The 20,243-nt window shown below is 42.0% G+C and overlaps 1 protein-coding gene across 1 annotated transcript; it reads left to right on the top strand.

Moving 5' to 3' along the window:
* The first annotated feature begins 1,068 nt into the window (after positions 1-1,068).
* cdc42ep4a (CDC42 effector protein (Rho GTPase binding) 4a) lies at positions 1,069-15,024 on the top strand. The gene is made up of 2 exons (XM_034894241.1): positions 1,069-1,350; positions 11,999-15,024. The coding sequence occupies exon 2, from the start codon at positions 12,099-12,101 to the stop codon at positions 13,152-13,154; it is 1,056 nt and encodes a 351-aa protein (XP_034750132.1). The 5' UTR covers positions 1,069-1,350; positions 11,999-12,098; the 3' UTR covers positions 13,155-15,024.
* Positions 15,025-20,243: the final 5,219 nt, after the last annotated feature.

The raw sequence follows: 20,243 nt of genomic DNA on the forward strand, positions 1-20,243 counted from the left end.
CAGAGATTTTCAAGAACAGCATGGATGAAAATGGCTTTAAAAGACAAAAGTGAATAGTCATTCCGTCCAGGTAGTGTAAGAGCCTGACTTTTGCTCTTTGATAATTATCAACCATTCTCACATTCCTTTCCCTTGCGCTCAGAGTGAAATGCAGCCTTGGGATGTACCTTAGCTACTTCCATCTCATTTCCATTGCAAAAGACACTAATGAGCGGTCACTGACTGGGGGCAACTTACCATACTGGAATACACAAGGTCAAACAAATGGGTCATTCACTCGAAAAGGTGTTCAGTGATCAAAGAATGTGAGACATTTATAAAAACTTGTGGACATCTTTCCTCAAACTATTTCACTAAAATTTGTTTTTAACCTCATAGATGTACTTTAAACCCTTAAACACCCTGACTTGCCTTATCCTAATTGTCTAAAGAGAAGTGAATCATTGTCTACACAAAGAGATACTACCTACTAGCCTTGGTAGCTTGTGTATTATGGTCTCCATGTAAAGTTAGTGAAGTGTATCACCGAGGAACACTGCATGCACCTCCTTAGAACTGTAATGGAGGGCACTGTAAGGCGGATATTATTTGATCCTACTTCCTTTGATGCCTGTGTCTCACAAAGGATGACTATGCATGTTTTCCCTCTCACGGACAGCTTTGCATCATCAGCCAAGCCATTTCAAATTTCACAAAGAGGAAGTTAAGGAGGAAAGACGCAGTACTTTGGTGGAAATAATTACACTGCTATTTGCGCAACCATTATATTGTGTATTATATACACAACCATTAATGCTGAATAATTTGATTGACTGATGGAGAAGATGGGTTTAGAGCAGAACATTCTATACATATGGTTTCCCTTTTTTCAATCTTTTAATATGTAATTAGTCCATTGAAACCCCATGAAGTAGTTCAAGTGACGAATTAAAGTTTGTACCCTGATTTATTTTCCAGGTTTCTTTATAGATTTCATGACACAGACCCGCCTTTTTGTCTGTAGGAAATGAGTCTGTCTGAGTGGCCCCATGCTGGCAGCCTGTGTCTTTAAGGAGCCATGTAAAGAGGGCGTGTTCATACACACTACCGAGGCAGGCAGCAGCAGGCATTCTGGTGACTTATTGCGCTACAGAGCAGCTGCGCAGGTTCTGAGGATGCGGTGACAACATCAGGAACAGTTCCATTAAAAAAAGAGAGATGCACTTGTCTAACAGAGTTATTTAAATTTCCCGAGAGTTTGATCTGAGCGCTTTCTTTACGTCTCTGTCGCTTGGTGAATGCGCCCCCATTGTCAACCTGCTGGGGGCCTAACAGTGAAGCAGCACCCGGCTTTATGAATGGGGATGCTAGGTAAGTGCGTGCTCTTTAAATGTTTGTACTTGCTCTTAAATGCACCACATACAATGTTCATGTGTGCTTGTTTAGACAGAATAAATATGTATGAAGCAGAGCTGCTTTCTTGAGCAATTCAGTAGAGCGCATGGCTGCCGACGCTTTTGTGGTTGGCTACTTATTGTTCTCCTGCCATTGACCCACCCAGAATCACAGCTTTATTGTAATGCGAGTGAATGACTAGACTTATGAAGGCAAGAGTGCTGTCAAATGGACCCTTAGGAAGACGTATTTTAGTCCCTAACGAATTTATATGTGGTGTCACAAGAATCGAGCTTATTTGTCTGCAGCCCCTAGGCAGTAGGCTGATTTAAATCCCATCAATATATTAGCTTATTAGGAAATGCTTTGTGGTTAGACTTGATGCAGTTATGTCTTAATGTTTACTTATTATCTTTTACAAAAGGAAAACTCTCAACAGATGTTGAGCAAACTCAGGCCCAAATTCTGTATAATGACATCTTGCTTTGCCCTGCATATTGATTGAATGCAATGTAATGCACATGTAGGTTTTTCAAAGCATTCATGTAAACCTAGACTGGATGTTGTCTTTCTTTTACAAGACCTGATGACTAAAACAAAATCACATACTTTCTGCCCTTTCATGCAGAGCATGTCTGTCCTGTTTGTCCAGTTCATTACCCAGCTATTCAGGTATCTGTTTACTTGGCAGTGCTGTTCAGTTTGCCTGGCAAGGGTATCACATGGCATCTGATGAGCTCATTGACTGTGATAATAAGGCGATAGACCTTATGTCTGTGGCCATCACCACATGACCTCCATACTGATAAGAACTGCTCAGCATTTGTTTGTGAAGATAATGTTGTTGAGGTTAATGCTTGTGAGGCAAATTTGGTGGATTTCTTTGTGTTTGCAGGGTTGAATGTGACATTTGACCGGTCTCATCCAAAATCTGCAGAGGGCTTTGCGAAATGTCGAACTGTTCTGCCCGGACGCTGTGATGGATTTAAGTTGATGACCTAGCAAACAAGCAAGCCTCATTGCCAAAATGTACGTGTTACGGGCTTGTCCTGTTTACATTTTCCCCCAGAGGTGCCCCAGAAAATGGTTCAGAACAGGCAACACATTTCTCAACCAGCCTGCACAGGTTCTGCTCCCATTGCTTTCCTCTGTTTCTTAAATTACAAAGCTTCAAATTGCCTACAGGAGACTTGTTTAGTGCTTGAAGGTAAAAGTTATCCTTCCGCCGTGTGGTGTTGGACTCTGTGCCAACCACTCTGTTATTGGGCTCAGCACAGTGTAGACCGCATTTGCTGGCTCACAGCCCAGGAAACACAACCTGCTCAGAATGTTGTTTCAAAAGTTAGCAAGTTTATGCGCCTCACTTTCATTTGCGGTGGTGCTGAAGTACAACTTTAGTGGAAAGTTATTTGTGGCCAGTGAGTGTATGGTCCTGCACCCATGTTTGAACATGTCTGCAGTTTGTGTGCTCATTTGCGGCAATGTGTGTGTCCTGTCCAGCCCCTTCACATTCCAGGAAATACCAATATAAACTGTTATTTTTTTTCTGGAAAGCCTCTGTGTATGGTGATAGTAAACTGCTGAATTATTATTATTATAGAGGACATGACTCGTCTTGAAGGATGTGTAGTATAAGTACCATGTTGGGTAGTTCTCATTGCTCTGAGTTACTACCACAGGCCTTCAAATGTTACATAAATCCCCATGCAGCTCAGTCAAAAATGTACTAGTTTTTAAAAACATCCATTTTCTCAATGCACAATTTATGGTTTGCTAGTTTGACTTGTGACATAAAGCAACAGTTCATTAGTACGTTGCCACCTAACTTTTGTATAACCTTGTTGTCAGCAAACATCAAATTCTAAGGGCGTCTCATATTTCAGTGTTTGAATGCTGTGTTTGTTCCTGGGTCTTTTGTTTGGTGGCATTGTTTTCTGGTCTGATCCAGCATGCTTTGCATTGTGATCCGGTAGGCTGGATTGGTTATATAAACTGGAGGAAATGTTTGTTTTCTGCCGTCCTGTTTCCTTGTTGTAAATATTGGATGTAGTTGAAATTAGTTAAGCAGGAGACAATGCCACTACACAGATGTCACAATGGCTGACCAGAAGACTGATATTTGTTGACAATAAAGTCAATTTTTCTCCTCTGCGGGAACGCTTCTTGGCCATTTGACTTGTATTAACCCAATAATTGGATATTAAATTCTAAAGAGAGAATCCATGCATGGTACACTTATTATCCACTTAAGAGTGAGACTTTGGCAATGGGCAGGTCGAGTGGTTTCTAAAAAAAATAACACCTTTGTCAAAAAGAGCCCTCCACTGTTTGATAGCAGCTTATTTGGCTTTCCTCCAGCATGTGCATTTTGTTGCTACTCTGACCCCTATAATTATGACACTCTTGCACTTTAAAGCAAGATTCTCTGGATCCCATAATTTCCCTGCATTCTTTCCATTGAGGAGCACAGGTTTCCACTTGAGTGTTTCAAAACGTAACCTTATTCCTCTTTTGCAGCTCTTAACAGAAACCTGGCCGTTCTGTCCTGGGTGACAATACGGACACCTGGGCCCGAGGCCAGGGCTGCCATTAGCTGGGACACATCCATACTACTACTACATTTTCATTTTTAAACAGTGTACTTGAAATAAAAACATAACGCAAAGTTAGCAAATCTCAAAAACACACTTAACGCATGACCATTCCCATACACTGGACTTGTGTTGGTGTAGGGGACTTTCCATTCATTTTGAATGTGGTGAGTGCGTTAAGGCTTTGGCGGTGGGGACCACGGGGGGAAGCCAAAAAAAAAAAAACAGCGGCTCGAGGCAACAACTTAAGACTGATTCAACTTTGGGAGAAAAGCCCCCCCACTTCACACTTTGGTGGCCAACTATAACCAGAGATTAGACTTTTCAGTCAGTTTTGAGGCGGTGTGAGAGACAGGAAACATCACTGTCTCTGCTGCCACAAGAAAGTGGGGGTAAAAAACAAAACACCAGCACGTGCCTGCCCAGGAGTTGGTGTAACAGAGGACTGTTTCCTGCAACAAGCTCCAGCACAAAGCACGGTCGCTCCGTCTCTTTTCTTTTTCTATTTCTCCGTCAAACTAAAGCTGCCTTCAAGTTCGCTCAGAAATGCTCGGTCTACAAACGATCTGACGAAAAACAATGATTGTTAATTATAAAGTCTACTTGTGCTGCATTGGGGGTGGATACACACATTTAAGTGACCCTCCATTTTAGTTGCTGGGAAACGACAGTAGTGAAGATGTGAGGCGTCAACGCACTGAAGTAAAAGATATGCGTTTTTAAAAAAGATTATTAGTGTGGGCGTAGCCTCAGCTATCTGCTGTGAAGAAGAGCTGGTTGTGTTCAGTTTCTTAAATTAATAAATGTCCCTTAACTTGCGGCGCCCCATGTACAAGTTCCATTTAGTTGTCGAACACACCGTTCCAGCACTGGCCTACGGCCCTGTAGGTTATTATAACTCTGTTGATGATATGAGCTGTGTTTGTTTGGTTAGCCCATCAGTAATACAGTATGATGGAGGACGTGGAGGCCTTGTTTACATTACCGATGGTCAGGAAGGGCAGACTGAGTAGATTTCCGGAGAGATGGGAGGGTCTACTGCCTCATTTTCTCCCTGCCCTTCCTGTGGACGTACCCCTTAACACGCTAACATGTTTCTCTGTAAGACACTTCCATCATGTGTGGCTGTGCTTCTTGTTATCTTTTAAGAAACAGTGGGCTAATTGGGTGGTAATTTGTCAAATTCTTATAATTCTGTTTGCATACAGAATGTTGAGGTTTAATATTTATTATTTATTTATTATATTCATTAGTGGAGATAGGGGCAGTAAATAATGACCTAGATCTGTTTGTTGACCTGGCAGTTTGAGCTGGAGGAGAATGAATAAAGCTGGGAAGGTTTTTAACCATGTCTCATTCCCGAAAACATTCAAAAAATAATGCTAAGTGGTTATTTCTGGCGTGCTGTTGGGTTGATATTGCCAATGTCAACCTCCTCTCTGCTCATTCTCTCTGATTATGTTGAGAGACTCAAAATGCTAGAGTGGTGCCAATGTCTGCCCCACTCCATTTGTATTTAGATGCCCTGCCCAGTACACAGATGACGTTGATGTCGAGCCATGCTGGCTGCCATTTTAGTCGCATTGTTTGAGCTTTTATTCCGATCAAAGACGATAGCACAGAGCGGAACTAGACAATATTGTTGGCGTATGAAAAGGCATTGATCTGTGAAAATGATGAGTATCAGTCTCGTTTCCCACACAACACTTTTCATTCTTGAAGTGGAGTTGGCATTGTTGTCTGCCATTCGCTGCTGTGTCTGTAATAAAAGCTGTCAGTTTCACAGAAATGGAGGATAAAGAGAGAGAGAGAGGGGGAGAGAGAGATGTGTCTCGTCTGGAGGCCCTGTGTTGGATGTAAATGTAAAAGTGACGAGTCATCTCCTCTCGGGTATCAAAGGTCACCTGGTGCGCGTCGAGATGACTTGCTGCAGGCCTCTTCTCTGCCAGCAACCCTTTCATTGGCTGTCGGGGCTCTTTTGAAAGTATCTTTGCTCTGTCCTGGCCATGATCTGTCAATCACTTTATCTCCTTCTCTCTAGCTTTTATGACCTGCTTGTCTAACTAACACAGACTTTTATAGTTGGTCTATTGATAATGCAGCTACAGCTCCACATTGATTATTTGAACAGCCTGTTAAGTTGTAAAATCATAAAAGGACTGTAACAGCACTGTATACTAAACGTTAATTTTAAACACTGCTGAGTTCTTATAAGTTTGTTCTTCCAATCTGAGCTGCTTACCTCAAATTTTTCCACAGATCTAAGGATAGCTACAGATTTAGTTATCATAGATCTTGAATGCCAATTAAAAAAAAATACAGGCAGTTTTATCAGCAGGGGAGCTCTAAACATTGATTGCTTGCAATAGCTTAACCAATGCCTCACACCAGCTTGGCAGGTATGCGTGAGGATAGCAAAAACACTGGTATGTGAGTTTGTGGCTGTCTGTGTTTGAGAATTACACACACACTCAGGCTTTTTATCATACCCTTCTTATCCTCAGAGGCACCATCCACCGTTTTGTGGAGGGACTTTATTGACGTGTTTATTCATCTCCTTATGATTGAGGAAATATGTATTTTTGGACTTACTGATTTGATTGTATTTCTATATAGGGCTGCAACTAATAATTATTGTCATAATTAAATTGCCTCTATCATTTACTCACTAATTGATGAGTTGTTTTTTCTATAAAATGCCAGAAAATAAATGAAAAAGGCCCATCACTGTGGCCTAGATTCCAAATTTCAGTTTTGTATGCTTCATTTTTTCAATCAACACTTAAAAATGTTCTCTTTAAAAAGTGTGAATCCTCACGTTGGACAAACTGTAACAACCATGTTTGCTTGAAAAAGAAGGGTTAATCAGTTATACAAACAGTGGCCTAATATATTTTCTTATTGACAAAACTGTTAATCAACTAATCGATTCCGCTATATATCAATTAAAGTGCTATAAATTGGTCATAAAAACTAAAGCGAAGAGGCCAAGTTTGGTGTGAAATGCCTGGCATTTCCCCATAATTTTCGGCATTTCACAGTTATAAATTTTGGATTTGCCTTGCTCTTTGGACCACAGAGGATTTTCACTTTGATTAAAAAGAGCCCTTGGCTTTCTTGCTGTATTTGAAGCACATGGTGAAGGAGGCATGGGAAATGGGTGGTGGGGCGGGAGTACAATCAAGATACCATGTAGGTCAACAACTTGTCTTGATCTGAAACGAAACGCCACAAGCAAACTGGGTGCCACTTAGAGTGCCCGAAAATTGACCATTTATGCAACTACTAAATCTGGCTTTTCTGCAAGTTGGAGGGCTTTCTTTCTAAATAAGAGCTGTGTATTTTCTCTTGTTGCTGTGTTTATCTCAGAGGGCAGCATCAGCTTGTTGTCTGTTGTTCCCTGTCTCTACGATTGAGAGATAATGTGATTTCCACCGTTTGTCCTTGGGCTGCTCCTTCCTAAATGAGATTTTCAGCCTTGCTAACTGAGTTGTAGGCAGATACCTATCTTCTAGAGGCCATTTGTCAGCGTAATTACTGAAACATGTGTGTGCTAGCCTATTACTGAACAATACGTATTGCTTCTTTTGCACTTAACATATGGTAATGAATGAGTTTTCACCAACAAATGGGATGTTTGCAAATGATATGATCATCAGTAATTTTATAGGCAGAGCAGTTTGAGATGTCAGTAAGACGGAAGAAACCCGAACCATCCCTGCTTTTCCAAATGGATCCAGGCACATGTGGCTTCCCACCCCCCTAATGCCATTTCACCCTCAGGTCATGCGTGTGTCCATCCAGGTCAGTGATTTTAAATGAGGCAGACAGAAAGCCACTGCAGCAGTCAACCTCTTCCAGACAGTCGAATACACACTGGACAAGTTAAGCCCAATGAAGATGCATCAATACTCAATTAGGGAAGTTGTCCACTAGTTAAGGTGTGTGTGAGGGGTGGAATTGACAAAGTGAAAATTTGCGTTAATCTTAAACACAAATCCTCCGGGTCTTGTGTCACACACATACATGACATTTAGTCTTCTGTTTTTTTTTTTGTTAGCTGAGCTGTACAATTTTAATCATTGCCATGAGAGGTTTTTAAGTCAGAATTTAAGATTGTTTTTTGTTTTTTTAATTCCTGCGATATAGAATCTCTCCAGTGTTTATGAATAACTGCAGCATTTCCTTTTGAGATCCAATATTCTCCCTCGAGAATATACTCAGTTTACCGTCTGATTTAGTGCTCCCTTTTTTCTTCCATTTCAATAAAAGAACCCATTTCAGTTTACCTATTTACTACGTTATTTCTGTCCTTTTTTTTTCTCCGAAGTAGTGGGTGTGTATTTTCCATAGACCCATTCGGCTAGGTATTTATATTGACAGTTGTGTTAGGTGATCTATAAACCAAGCTAGCATTACATTTCCCATGACATTAATACATTTAGGGTAATTGGGTTGGAATATCCTTCACTCAAACAGATGTGAATAGATGAGGGAGAAGCGAAGAAGTACAGGAAACGGTTTGGAAACGTTCCCAAAGTGTTCAAATTTATCAGTGTGTATGCATGCATGCATGCACTGCTGCTTTTTACTCAGCAGTTGAGAAATACCATATCAAGACTGGTCAGTCATCTTCACAATCCTATGTCATTCAAAGGGCTCAAGGACTGTAGGTCAGTGTGGAGTATGTGCAAACAGTTTCCGATTTTGCTGTCAAAATGAAAAGATGCAGATGTGCCTCATTTGGTCGTCCTGTCCTATATCCTGTGTCTCCAGTCAGTTTATTGCTGCAGCTAGACTATGAGTGTTGTGAAAGTATGTTTATAAAGTCCATCCCCCTGCTGTGACCCCGTGGTTCCCATGCTAACTGCTGCCTTCTCAGGCCCTTTTCCACTTTTTTCATTCACATTCATGTACGCGCACTTCTACAAAGCTATATTTATAGCAGGACTGTGAATCAGGTTTAAAGTAGCTGCTAAAGGCCTGTTCTGGATTCTGGTTAGATTCAAATGATGAACAATCTGCCTTTTGGTCTGTAACACATTTCTGCATCCATGTCCCTGCAATGGGCACTGTTGAGCTTTTCAGCTTGATCCTAGCCTGGGGGGGGGGGGGGGGGGGGGGGGGGGGGGGGGTGGAGATGGAGTAGGAGGCGCCTTCCTTGTTTCATCTGGTTGTTTTTCCTTGCCTGTTCATGCCACCCAGAAGCTAACTAGTCAGAAAAAAGGGTGTGAATTATTTCCCCTCTCATTGTTTGCCCCCCAAAAAAATCAGGCATGCAGCTTCAATAATAAACATGTTTCTGCTGTCGTTGTTTGTGTGTTTTGGCACTAAACCATTTGGAGTTCATGGAATGTTTTTCACATTGCACATCTTAGTCAAAGTAAAAAAAGCTGCAATCCTACATCTATATGTTTCTTTGTAGATGCATCCATATTCTTGTCTACAGTAGCCTACTGGAACATCTGTAAAAAATTAAATTCTCATTTTTAACAATACAAATACACACAACATGGATGGAGTAAATAAGTAAAAAATAACAGACATCTCATAAAATGGGTGTATGGATAAGCTCTTGGTTGACACAGAAGAAGGCCATGTGTGTCATGCTTGTATGAAGGCCGAAGCCTCCCGCAAGCCCTTGACAGGAAACACTGTTGCTGGCTTGCAGGAGGGTGTTTCTATGGAAACCAAAACAGGTGAGGGCAGGAAGAAGAGCAGAGGCTCAGCTGGCAAAGATGGGGGGTTGAGACAGAAGAACGAGGTCAACGCACTAAAAAGCCTGCCACACAAACAAAATCTCCCAACGGCACTTCTAACTCTCTGACTTAAATATCTTTTGAAGGCTTGTCTGTAAGAAATACAAAGTCAAGGTTAGGTCACTGTTTTAATCTCCATGTGTTAGCGTAGGCAAACACAGAAAGATGCACTATGTGCAAGCCAGAGGTGCACACTGCAGACGGCAAGGTAAGCGTTTTTTTCAGGTCTGCCTATGTGTAGCCCTAGAGACTTTCTACCACAAATCGGAGGTTCATGTGTTTCGGATGTATGTCTGTAGAAACTGCTTGCACTTCATCTTTGCAGACCACCACGACAGTGCTCTATTTTATGTGTATTTTATGTACTAGGATGTAATGCTAATGAGCTGCTCTTGTCCTCCAGTGAGGCACTTGCGGAAGCAGCAGTGACTAGCTGTCAGCTTGTGGTGAGGTTTCCTTTGTCTGGGCTGCATGTTTCAATAATGCAGAGCAACCTTTTCTAGCAACAGTCAGTCACAAACCCCTAGGGACATAAACACTATTGTCGTAGAAGAAGAAGATTGCCAGGCCGAAAGTTTTGACACACCTTCTCATACAATGCGTTTCCTTTATTTTCATGACTATTTACATTGTACAGTAGATTATCATAGAAGGCATTAAGACTATGAATGAACACATGTGGAATTGTGTACTTAACAAAAAGTGTGAAATAACTGAAAACGTGTCTTATATTCTACTTCTTCAAAGTAGCCACCCTTTGTTTTTTGATAGTGCTGCAAACCCTTGGTGTTCTGTCAATGAGCTTCATGAGGTAGTCACCTGAAATGGTTTTCACTTCACAGGTGTGCCTTGTCAGGGTTTATTCTTGCCTTATTAATGGATTTGGGACAATCAGTTGTGTTGTGCAGAAGTCAGGTTGATACACAGCCGACGGCCCTATTGGACAACTGTTAGAATTCATATTATTGCAAGAACCAATCAGCTAAGTAAAGAGAAACTAGTGGCCATCATTACTTTAAGAAATGAAGGTCAGTCAGTCCGGAAAATAGCCAACTTTGAATGTGTCCCTAGATGTAATCGCAAAAACCATCAAGCGCTACAACAAAACTGGCTCACGTGAGGACCGCCCTAGGAAAGGAAGACCAAGAGTCACCTCTGCTGCTGAGAATAAGTTCATCTGAGTCACCAGCCTTAGAAATCACAAGTTAAGCTGAGATCTTTGGCTCCAACTGCTGTCTTTGTGCACAGAAAAGGTGCCTGGAGGGATTCTACATGCCTGGTTCCCACTGTGAAGCATGGAGGAGGAGGAGGTGTGATGGTGTGGCGGGGCTTTTCTGGTGACCTTGTTAGGGATTTATTCCAAATTGAAGGCATACTGAACCAGCATGGCTACCACAGCATCGTGCAGCGGAATGCCATCCCATCCGGTTTGCGTTTAGTTAGACCATCATTTAGTGCTAAGTGCTCTGCATACCTGGGAACTCCTTCAAGACTGTTGGGAAACCATTTCAGGTGACTACCTCTTGAAGCTCATCAAGAGAATGCCAAGAGTGTGCAAAGCAGTAATCAGAGTTAAGTTACTAGAAACTAGAATACAAGACATGTTTTCAGTTATTTCACATTTTTTTTGTCGAGTACATAATTTCATATGTGTTCATTCATAGTTGTGTTGCCTTCAGTGAGAATCTACAATGAAGATAGTCATGAAAATAAAGGAGAAGGTGTGTCCAAACTGTACATTGGTCAAAACAATGCTTCGGTGACTGTTGAACAGCCTACTTGGTTGAGTGGGGAATTGGTGTTTTGTATAATTGACTTTGTCTGTGACTACAAGATTAGCTTTTGGTCATATACCGATATTCGTGCAGTCAAAGGTAAGCTTTGCAGCAGATAATCCCTGGCAGCCCCCAGCTATCAATTCAAATTGGTGTGTGGTTGATGTTTTGCTCTCTATTATAATTCTGCCGTTTTTTAAAGCAGAATCCTGTGGTGTTCCCCATGTTTTTTTCAGAGTGCATTTCAGAGGTCTTCTCACAGATGTTTGAGGAGTGCTGCTTATCATTATGGAGTTGCATAATTGGTAGCTTCAGCTCTTGTAATTAGTGCATTTGAAATACTTTGAAATGTTTTAATTTAGTTGATAGAATTAAAGAGTCAAATGTCAACGTTCTATGTTGAATGTTGTGCAGTACTTCTATGTAGGTTACCCTTATATTAATTTATCAAAAATAATTAAATGCATTATGTGTAATTAATTCTATTTTGATTTTTCAGGTTTCCAGGCTGACTGCAGTTGACACGCATCTAAATTTGCTCCAAGATCTCAAACAAGGATTACATTTGAAGGCTCTTTGTGCGTAAGAAAACAGCCACCATGCCAATACTAAAACAGCTAGTGTCTGGCTCCTCCCAGACCAAGCGCCGCTCACGCATGGACCTAACCAGGGAGATGATTAGTGCTCCACTGGGCGACTTTCGCCACACCATGCATGTTGGCCGCAGTGGTGATGCATTCGGGGACACCTCCTTTCTCAGCACCCGCTCAGGAGAACCTCCCCCTGAGACCAATTTCTTTCCCCGCTCTCCCCGGCCTGGCCTCCTGTCTCGCACCTTCAGGAGCAGCAAACGCTCCCAGTCGGTGACCAGAGTTGACCAGCAGAGTGACAGCACCCTGGTGAGTCCTGGTGGGTCACCCACCTATGTGAAGAATGCCATGTCTTTGCCCTTTCTCAATGATGACGACAGAGGGGACAGCATGGTGGCTAAGAGTTTGTCCTCGAGTCCTTTAAAGCCTCACAGTGAGGTGGATGGGAGAGGTGCAGCTTCAGCTGCTCACTTCCTGGAGCTGGAAGAACGCAGCTTTGGGGAGCTGACTGAGCTTCCGGAGAGCTCCCACCACTACGGAGGAGGTATGAAGCATGCCGAGTCAGTAATGTCTTTCCATGTCGACCTTGGACCCTCCATGCTGGGTGACATCCTGGGGGTGATGGAGAAGGAGGATGATGATCTTGGCTACGAGGAGGGCAAGAGCAGCGAGGGCCGTGCCTCACCAACTCTCAGCACCCACTGTGAGGAAGAATATAGTATGGAGAGAGAAAAAGATGAGGATGCAGAGGAGGAGATGGAAGAAGAGGAAGAAGCTACAGATCTCCGCCAGCAGGCCTCAATGCATCAAGCTAACTCTGTAGATCTTGGGACTGAGAACGGAGGGCCCTACACCCCGGAGTACACTCCCGAGACTCGGCCAAAACACTTGCAACATCTTGACAGCTGCTCCATGTCCAGCTCTGGCTCTGCTGCCCTGGATGAGAAACCAAACAGCCAGACGTATACAGGAGATACAGACAGTGCCACTTTCAGTGCCCCGCCAGAGGAGGAGAGCAACTTCTCCTCTTTCTTGGAGGATGAAGATGATGAGATCCATGTATGAGACTCTGAAGAAATAAATAAACACATATATAGGGCAGAGCTCTGGAAGGGGTTCATGTGAAACTGGCAAGTCCTTTGACAATGTGGATTTTCACTTGAACAGGAATAAAGACTGTTGTTGTCAGTTACTGTGGGAATGAGAGTGTGAAGAAGATGGAGGCCACTTGCTTTGTAGGTCTGCAAGAAGACAGTGACTGCTCCTTTTCTGGAAAAGCCCCTCTCCATCTGTTAGAGCCTTTCCCTCCACTGTCTGTCAATCTGTCTCTCCCTTTTTGAACATTGACTGAACCTGCATGGAAGAGCAACCACACTTTGTCTATAGAACATTGCAGAAGTAAAAGGGGAGGACGGTTTTGAAAGAGACTTTTAAGAAAAGAATAAACTTCACGCTTTCTCTCCCCTTCCTCTGTCTTGATACTTCACATGTGCTCATTTTGATTCGCCTATCCACTTCTTGTGCTTTCTCTCACTGGTGTTGGGGCATCATGATGGCTGGGCTGAACAGAAGGCCTCTGTCAACACAGGATCACTGGTGGGTATCTTGTCACAATAAAGGGGGCTGTGTTTGTCACTAGAGTGTGAAGCCCTGCCTTGAGCCCCTTTCATCTGAAAAGATAGTGATATAAGTGCCATAGATCTGTCCGTTTTCTCCCTTATGTAACTCAGGGTCCTTGCGATGCTGCTGAAAGGCTGCCATTTCCTGCTGTAAATCAGGACCACAACGCCCAAAACCAAAAGCCTCTTCTGTTTTTAATTCACTGGGGGTGCCACACAGGCTTAACCTCAGTGTAAATTAGAGAAAGGCTGTGTTGCAAAGCTAATGGAGATGCAGGGATTGTAGAGCTTTTGTAGTCTCTTTTGCAATGAACAAATCATTTTTCTTTGTTCTATCCTTAAACCATTATGATGATGCATTTACAGATTTCAGATTACTGACATGAATTGGCCATCTTCTTGATAATCTTCATTATTTCAAGTTGAAACTGAAAAGAGTTTAACCACTTCCTTCCTTGTTTTTGTACATCCGAGCAGCTGCAGTGGTACAACTGAACTGTGTAAAAGATAGTGATCCTTATTAGTCCATGGGCGGTCTTTTATGTATAAAACAGTTTCCCCTGTTAGTCATGAAGATGGCTTTAGGGTATGTATTGTTGAAAATCGGTGCACCAGCAGGCACATTTAAACCAGACACTACTAGTATTTGCTGTTTAATACCTGTTCTTGCTTTTTAATCTTTGAGAAAAAAAAAAAAACTTTGCTATGAATATGTTATGTCTGTGTATAGAGTGGATGAAAGAGAACACAGCCAGCAATAGCATTAAAGCATAAAAAAAGCTATTTCTGTGCAACTTGACAGTCATTGCAGCTTGACTGTATCTCTTGCATCATTAAAAGCTGCGGTCAGAAGTATTGGGGCTCAGTTGTGCTGACTGATTTCATTGCCTTAACTGAAACTGACAGATGTGCCAAATCATAATTTTCCAGCTAAAAATAATTTTACTTGTGGAACTCACTTTTTGGAGAGCCTGTCAAATCTGTCTGTCACTTCCTTCTTCTGTATGGGTAATCAATGTTGAATTTAAGACTTTAGATCAAATTAAAAGATGTATATATGTGTTCTAAAATTTCAATCAAGCAGGAAAAGAATGAATTCGCAAAACTGGATTTATATTTCCTATCACTCCAACACTACAAAAAATATTCAGGTTGTTTTCTAGGGTTAAAAATTTTGTGCGAATGGGAAGTTGTCTGTGATGCCCTTTCTGTAAATTGATGTACAGTATATTATGCCTTACTTCTTTACTGTTACCTTCTTTCTTAATTATCTAAAATAACCTTTATTTTTCAATAAAAGAAATCCTGAACATCTTTCCTGCTGCATGATTTATTGACTTGTTGTCTCCGTGCATCAAAAGATAATGAAGTGTAAGTACTACTCAATCAGCAGCAATTAACAAAGGAATTCCTTGAGTGCCTTCTGTTTCCTGTCACTATTATTTGGCTCTCCCAGAAGAGGAAGGAAGGAAGGAAGCAATCGAGGCCTAGTTGAATGTTTCTCTTAACTATTGGCTATACCAGCGGAGATTGCTGTGATGACTTGTGTGAGAAGAGTCTAAATGTTTAAAACCTCTTCTTCCTAATACCCTCATGGCACAGCTGTATTCTCACTAGAGACCTAGAAGGGGTAAAAGATGGATGGAGGAAAGAAAAGTTTATAGTTATGGAGAGCTGTAGTCATAAACAGTGATGACAGGTAATTCTTCTCGCCTTGCCGATTGGAGGAGGGATGAGTCTGGCAGTCACATAAGACCAGGATCCTACTCATCATCACAGGCTCACAACTGTTCTGTCACTTTTGGTTTTACAGACCATGCTTTGGCTTTTCACACGCCAGTGAACCTCTCATGGCACGGTCAAAGTAAAGTGCACTCAGTTTTCTCTAACACTCGCTGCACGCAGTTCAAGGTCCCACCCAAATCCTTCCACATTAAAACCGCATGCTGAAAACACTGCTCCATTCTTCATTGGTGTCCTTTATTTGTCCATTCAATCTTTCATCTCCACTTCGGGGGATCTTTAATCTCCATCCACTTTCAGTTTTTCTCAGTCACATTATACCAGCATCCAATCTGCCGAAGGGCTAGAAAAAGTCATTATTCTTACACTTGTGGTAAAAACGGGCCATTTATATTGATTGTTATGGTCAATACAAACCAGTGGAGCTATTGATCTTACTTTGTCTGTACAAAGTCATTATTCTTTTTTGATGTTAGATTTTGTTTTATTTTTTACTTTGTTTTATGAGAAGGAAAGACTAAACGTTCACTAGTCATCACTTTTGCCTGGGTCTTGTTATTTTTTATTTTTATTTTTTCAATTACCCCTTTTAACTTAATTATTTATCATGTGCAGATAGAACAGCAGCCAAGCAAGAACTCACTTTGTCTAAATGTTGTTACATACTGCCATCTGGTGGTTGTGTGGGGCTCACGTCTGGTGATGGGTGTGTCAGGGAAATTGCTGGTTTGGCTTTATGGTTGTAAGTGAATCTCTTTTAATATCTTTGAATCAGCCCGCACCTCAAAACATATTGATTGATGAGTTTTATTTCGTTGTATTCATTTTTCTGTGCTACGCCCACATTTTACAGTGTCTACAGAAAAACTGTTGGAAAAAAACTCATCACCAAGCCTGTCAAGTGAGATTATTTGCATGATTTGTAACAAGAGGCAGGATGTGAACATAACTGTTGACATTGTCCTTTACATTTGAACTTGATGCTGGAGACGGCATATTTCTTCAGGAGGCTCAGCTCACCTCCCTCCCCCACATACAGTCACTGCAATTTGAGTCCGCCTTGCAGCTGTTTCTCTCTCTCAAACATCAGTTTCTCATCTGCTTCAGAGGCTGTCAAATGTCACTTCCCTTTTGGTTTCTAACTCACTTTGAAAATTGTGTTTTCTTCCTCGAGCCACCAATGGGAGGCGCTCATTGCCTTAAGGTTTATTATGTCAGAATCCCCCTGCCTGGACCCACAGCCCTTTTCCGCCAAATTCCATCAGCAGACTTGCAACTCTTCCAGGAGGCCGAGGGCATGCTGAAATCTGGAAAGCATTAAACAACCTGCTGGTGTAGGGTACTGGGGGGGAGGAAGGTGGGGGAAGCAGATGAAGGAGGGAGAGAGGGGAAGTAAAAAGTGGGGGATGGGGGAGAAAAAAAAACAGAATCAAAAATTGTTCATATACCGCCCTTTGCCTGGCTCTGCTCCCTTTCCCCTCCCACACACACACAGACAGCGTATGGGCTCCCCCCAAAAGGTTCAGCCCACTCCCCAAGCAGCTACAGAATTTTTCTTTTATGTTTGCAGCAGTATTTTGCTCCTTTTTTTTAACGGGTCATAAAAAAACACTCATTTCTGTGTGTGTGCGTGTGAATGAGTCTGTGGAGTTTGCTGGCACAGAGCTAGAAAGTGATTGCCATGGTCTAAAGCCCCAACTGTGCGTTTGTGGTCAGCCGTGAGAATGAAAATAACTGGCATCCTTTCCCATGCTTTGAAACACATATCTCTGACAGTGTGTATGTAGAGTATCTGGGAGAACGTACTGTACCCCGGTGAGAAGGCCCATTGAAGCAGTCAAGCAAAATCTTACAAAGAGTAAGTAAGACTTACAAAACAGTAAGTCTTTACTGTTACATGTTGGTGCATACATTGATATTTTTATTAAAAATGTATCTTGCCCTTCATTATTTGAAGATAAGGTTTGACTGTGTTTTAAATGCTGTTCTCATTGTTGACCATCATGTTTATTTGTTAGCCAGTCATTAAAGACATTTCTGCTTGGCTGTCTTTTAATTGATTAAATCTCAACAGTTTTTGCCAGAGTACTGTATCTTTGCCTTTTCAAATGCTCTACATCTGCCCTAACTTTGGTCTACCAAATAACCAAACAAATTGTAAGACAGTCAAACTAACAAATGTTATCATTAGGAACAAAAAATGTTTTCCCTTTGTGGCCTTTAAGATGGGCTGAGGGGTTCCTGTAGGAGAGCAACACGCAGCACTGTGGATATTGGTGTTAACAGGAGCAGCGTACATCAACATTCCAGTACCCAGTTTTGACCTATTGACCTGTAAACCCTGGAAGTGCAGGCCAGGCAGCAGGAGACCACACACACGTACTGGGAGGAGGAGCGGGGAGGATGCAAAACGTCTCCGGTGTCCTTGCCTTAAAGAGCTTCAGATGCCTGTGTGAAAGACTTGCAGTGCAGTTTTCCCTGTTAAGGGATTGTTGCAAATATGTCAGAATGTGGGTATATGGCTTTCTCAGAAGGAAAAGTTATTCCCAGGGAAACAAAGTTCATGTCTTTCTCTTGTTCTCCCCCCAGTTATTGAGCAACGAGCACTTTCTTTTATAAATCTGGAGATTGTGTCATAGCCTCTTTGGGCTGGACTCAAAATCGTCTGTGTTAAAATGTGTTTTCCATCTCACAATTGCAAAATCCTATATCCAGCTCAGCAGAGTTTTATGGCTTGTTTTGCTATGAATGATCAAACATATGAAATTCTTTTTTTATACACATCATTCTTTTAAGGTACAGATTTCGAAACATACTCATAAAACTTCCACCATGATTTTGCATTGACCATGAAACAATCAAATCTGAACATGGAGGACTCATTTTGACCATAAGCACAGAAACAATGATTCATCCCATCATTTTCCATGATTTCCTTCTGTCTGTGCGGTTTTCTGCTAACCCTGTCTCACTCAGTTGAGAGAAGAGAGAAGAACGGTTCCTGCAGTCATGTGCGTCCCAGGAGGTCGGGCCTGGCCTGCACTCAGCCATGACCACGAAGAATGGGACTGGGGGCTCTGCTGCTCTCTACCCCCTCGAGTCTGCCAGAGGCCGCTTCCCTTCCAAGACCAGTCCACGGCTGGCTGACGCTGAAGGAAGGAGAGGTCTCCCTCTATATACCGCCTCACATGCTACACTCCACACCCCCACACCGTTAGGCTACCGTGAAATGTAAACTTCCACTCAAAAAGCTTCAAGCATTATTGATCAGATGAAGTACATTTTTAGACATCGAAATGCCTAAATTAAGAGTCAGGTTTCTAATTTGTTCTCCTTTCAGCTCTGAATGTAGCTCATTGGTGGGTAAAGTTGATCAGTTAACCCAGGATTGATTAAAAAATGAAGCTCAATATGTTGATCATACAGTGAGGCTACAACCTTGCCAACATTGAATTGGACACATTTCATCAGATGCTGTATGTCCATACAATGCCCTCCTTGTTCAGTAGAAACTGCATGCCCACTGTGGAGCTAAATATTCTTAAACCGACCAGGAAGTGAGGGATCACAGAGGGTCACTTCCCATAGGCCAGCTTTAAACTTTGACCTTCCAGTCCTTTTTCAACTTAATCTTCCCTCTCTCTCAACATAATGAGTAATACCAGTGCCACTCATTCACTGCAGGGGCAGAAAGATCTGAAGGACAGTCTCACAGATTGATGCTTGATGATAATCTGGTAAAAAGTTGCTCAATTAAACCAGCACACTTCATTCATTCAGCACCTCTTTTCTTCAGCCATTTAAAGTCATCTCTGGTTGGCCTTGCATGTATGAATTCAATTTCTGAACACAGCTGTGTTTCCCCAAACTCATTTTCACATGTTCAAATTTATTTTTACATTCTTAAAAGTACTTTAAATTAAGTCTAGGTGAGTAGATATTAGTTTTCAAGCTTTTTTCTTTTACATGCATAAGCAAGTGAAAATAGGACAACAGGATCTGCAACTCAATAGCTGATACTTCCCCTCTATATTCAGGGGGAATTAAAATGTTCCTCATTCATTTCTGACTTTATACTATGATGGGTGGGATGAGGCGATGAGCTCAGGCCTCTGTGCATTCCTCTGTCAGCGTCATAAACCTCAGTGTCCATTCTTCACACAGACTAAACCTCAGTGATTTCATAGTGTACCCTGTAATATCAGCTCTGGCAGAGCCAATTGGACAGACTTTCCATAACAGTCTATCACCTTCCTGTTTTCATGCAACTTCATACATATTCAAATCTCTGTAGCATCCCAAATCAGGGCGTGTCTGGAGATGGAAAACAACAGTAGGTTGAAGAATGCCAGAGCTCCATGTGGAGAGATGACTTTAAATACTGTACTGGGTGTTGGTCCTCCATTTAACAACTTCGTCATTCAGTGTATGCTCTCCTCCCTCTGGCCATGGTTCCCTCAGGGCTGAACTGGAGAGAAGGGGGGGAAAGTCCGGCCGATGCTGGCTCTCTTAGTCATCCTGCCGGCCAGGCTCTGACTCTCCTTTGCCTGCTCTTCCAAGTTTACATAGCCAATCAGATCAAGAAGACCATAAACAAATGAATTGTGTGTTTGTTAATTTGTCTGTTGGGTTGGGGTGTCTTTATTTTATTTTCTGATTGTTATAAGATTGAATTAGGCTGGATTTACACTTTGCTTCAATAAACCAATTGGCACTTCATTTTATGAGTTCAAAACAGCAGCGCATATTGACTGAAGAAGAGGATAATGTGCAGAGGGACATAAGTGAGAGT

This window comes from Etheostoma cragini, chromosome 15 (assembly GCF_013103735.1).
Source record: "Etheostoma cragini isolate CJK2018 chromosome 15, CSU_Ecrag_1.0, whole genome shotgun sequence".
NCBI lineage: Eukaryota > Metazoa > Chordata > Actinopteri > Perciformes > Percidae > Etheostoma > Etheostoma cragini.

Coding starts and splice junctions, on each gene's coding strand:
- cdc42ep4a (XM_034894241.1), top strand. CDS start 12,099: ATGCCAATACTAAAACAGCTAGTGTCTGGCTCCTCCCAGACCAAGCGC.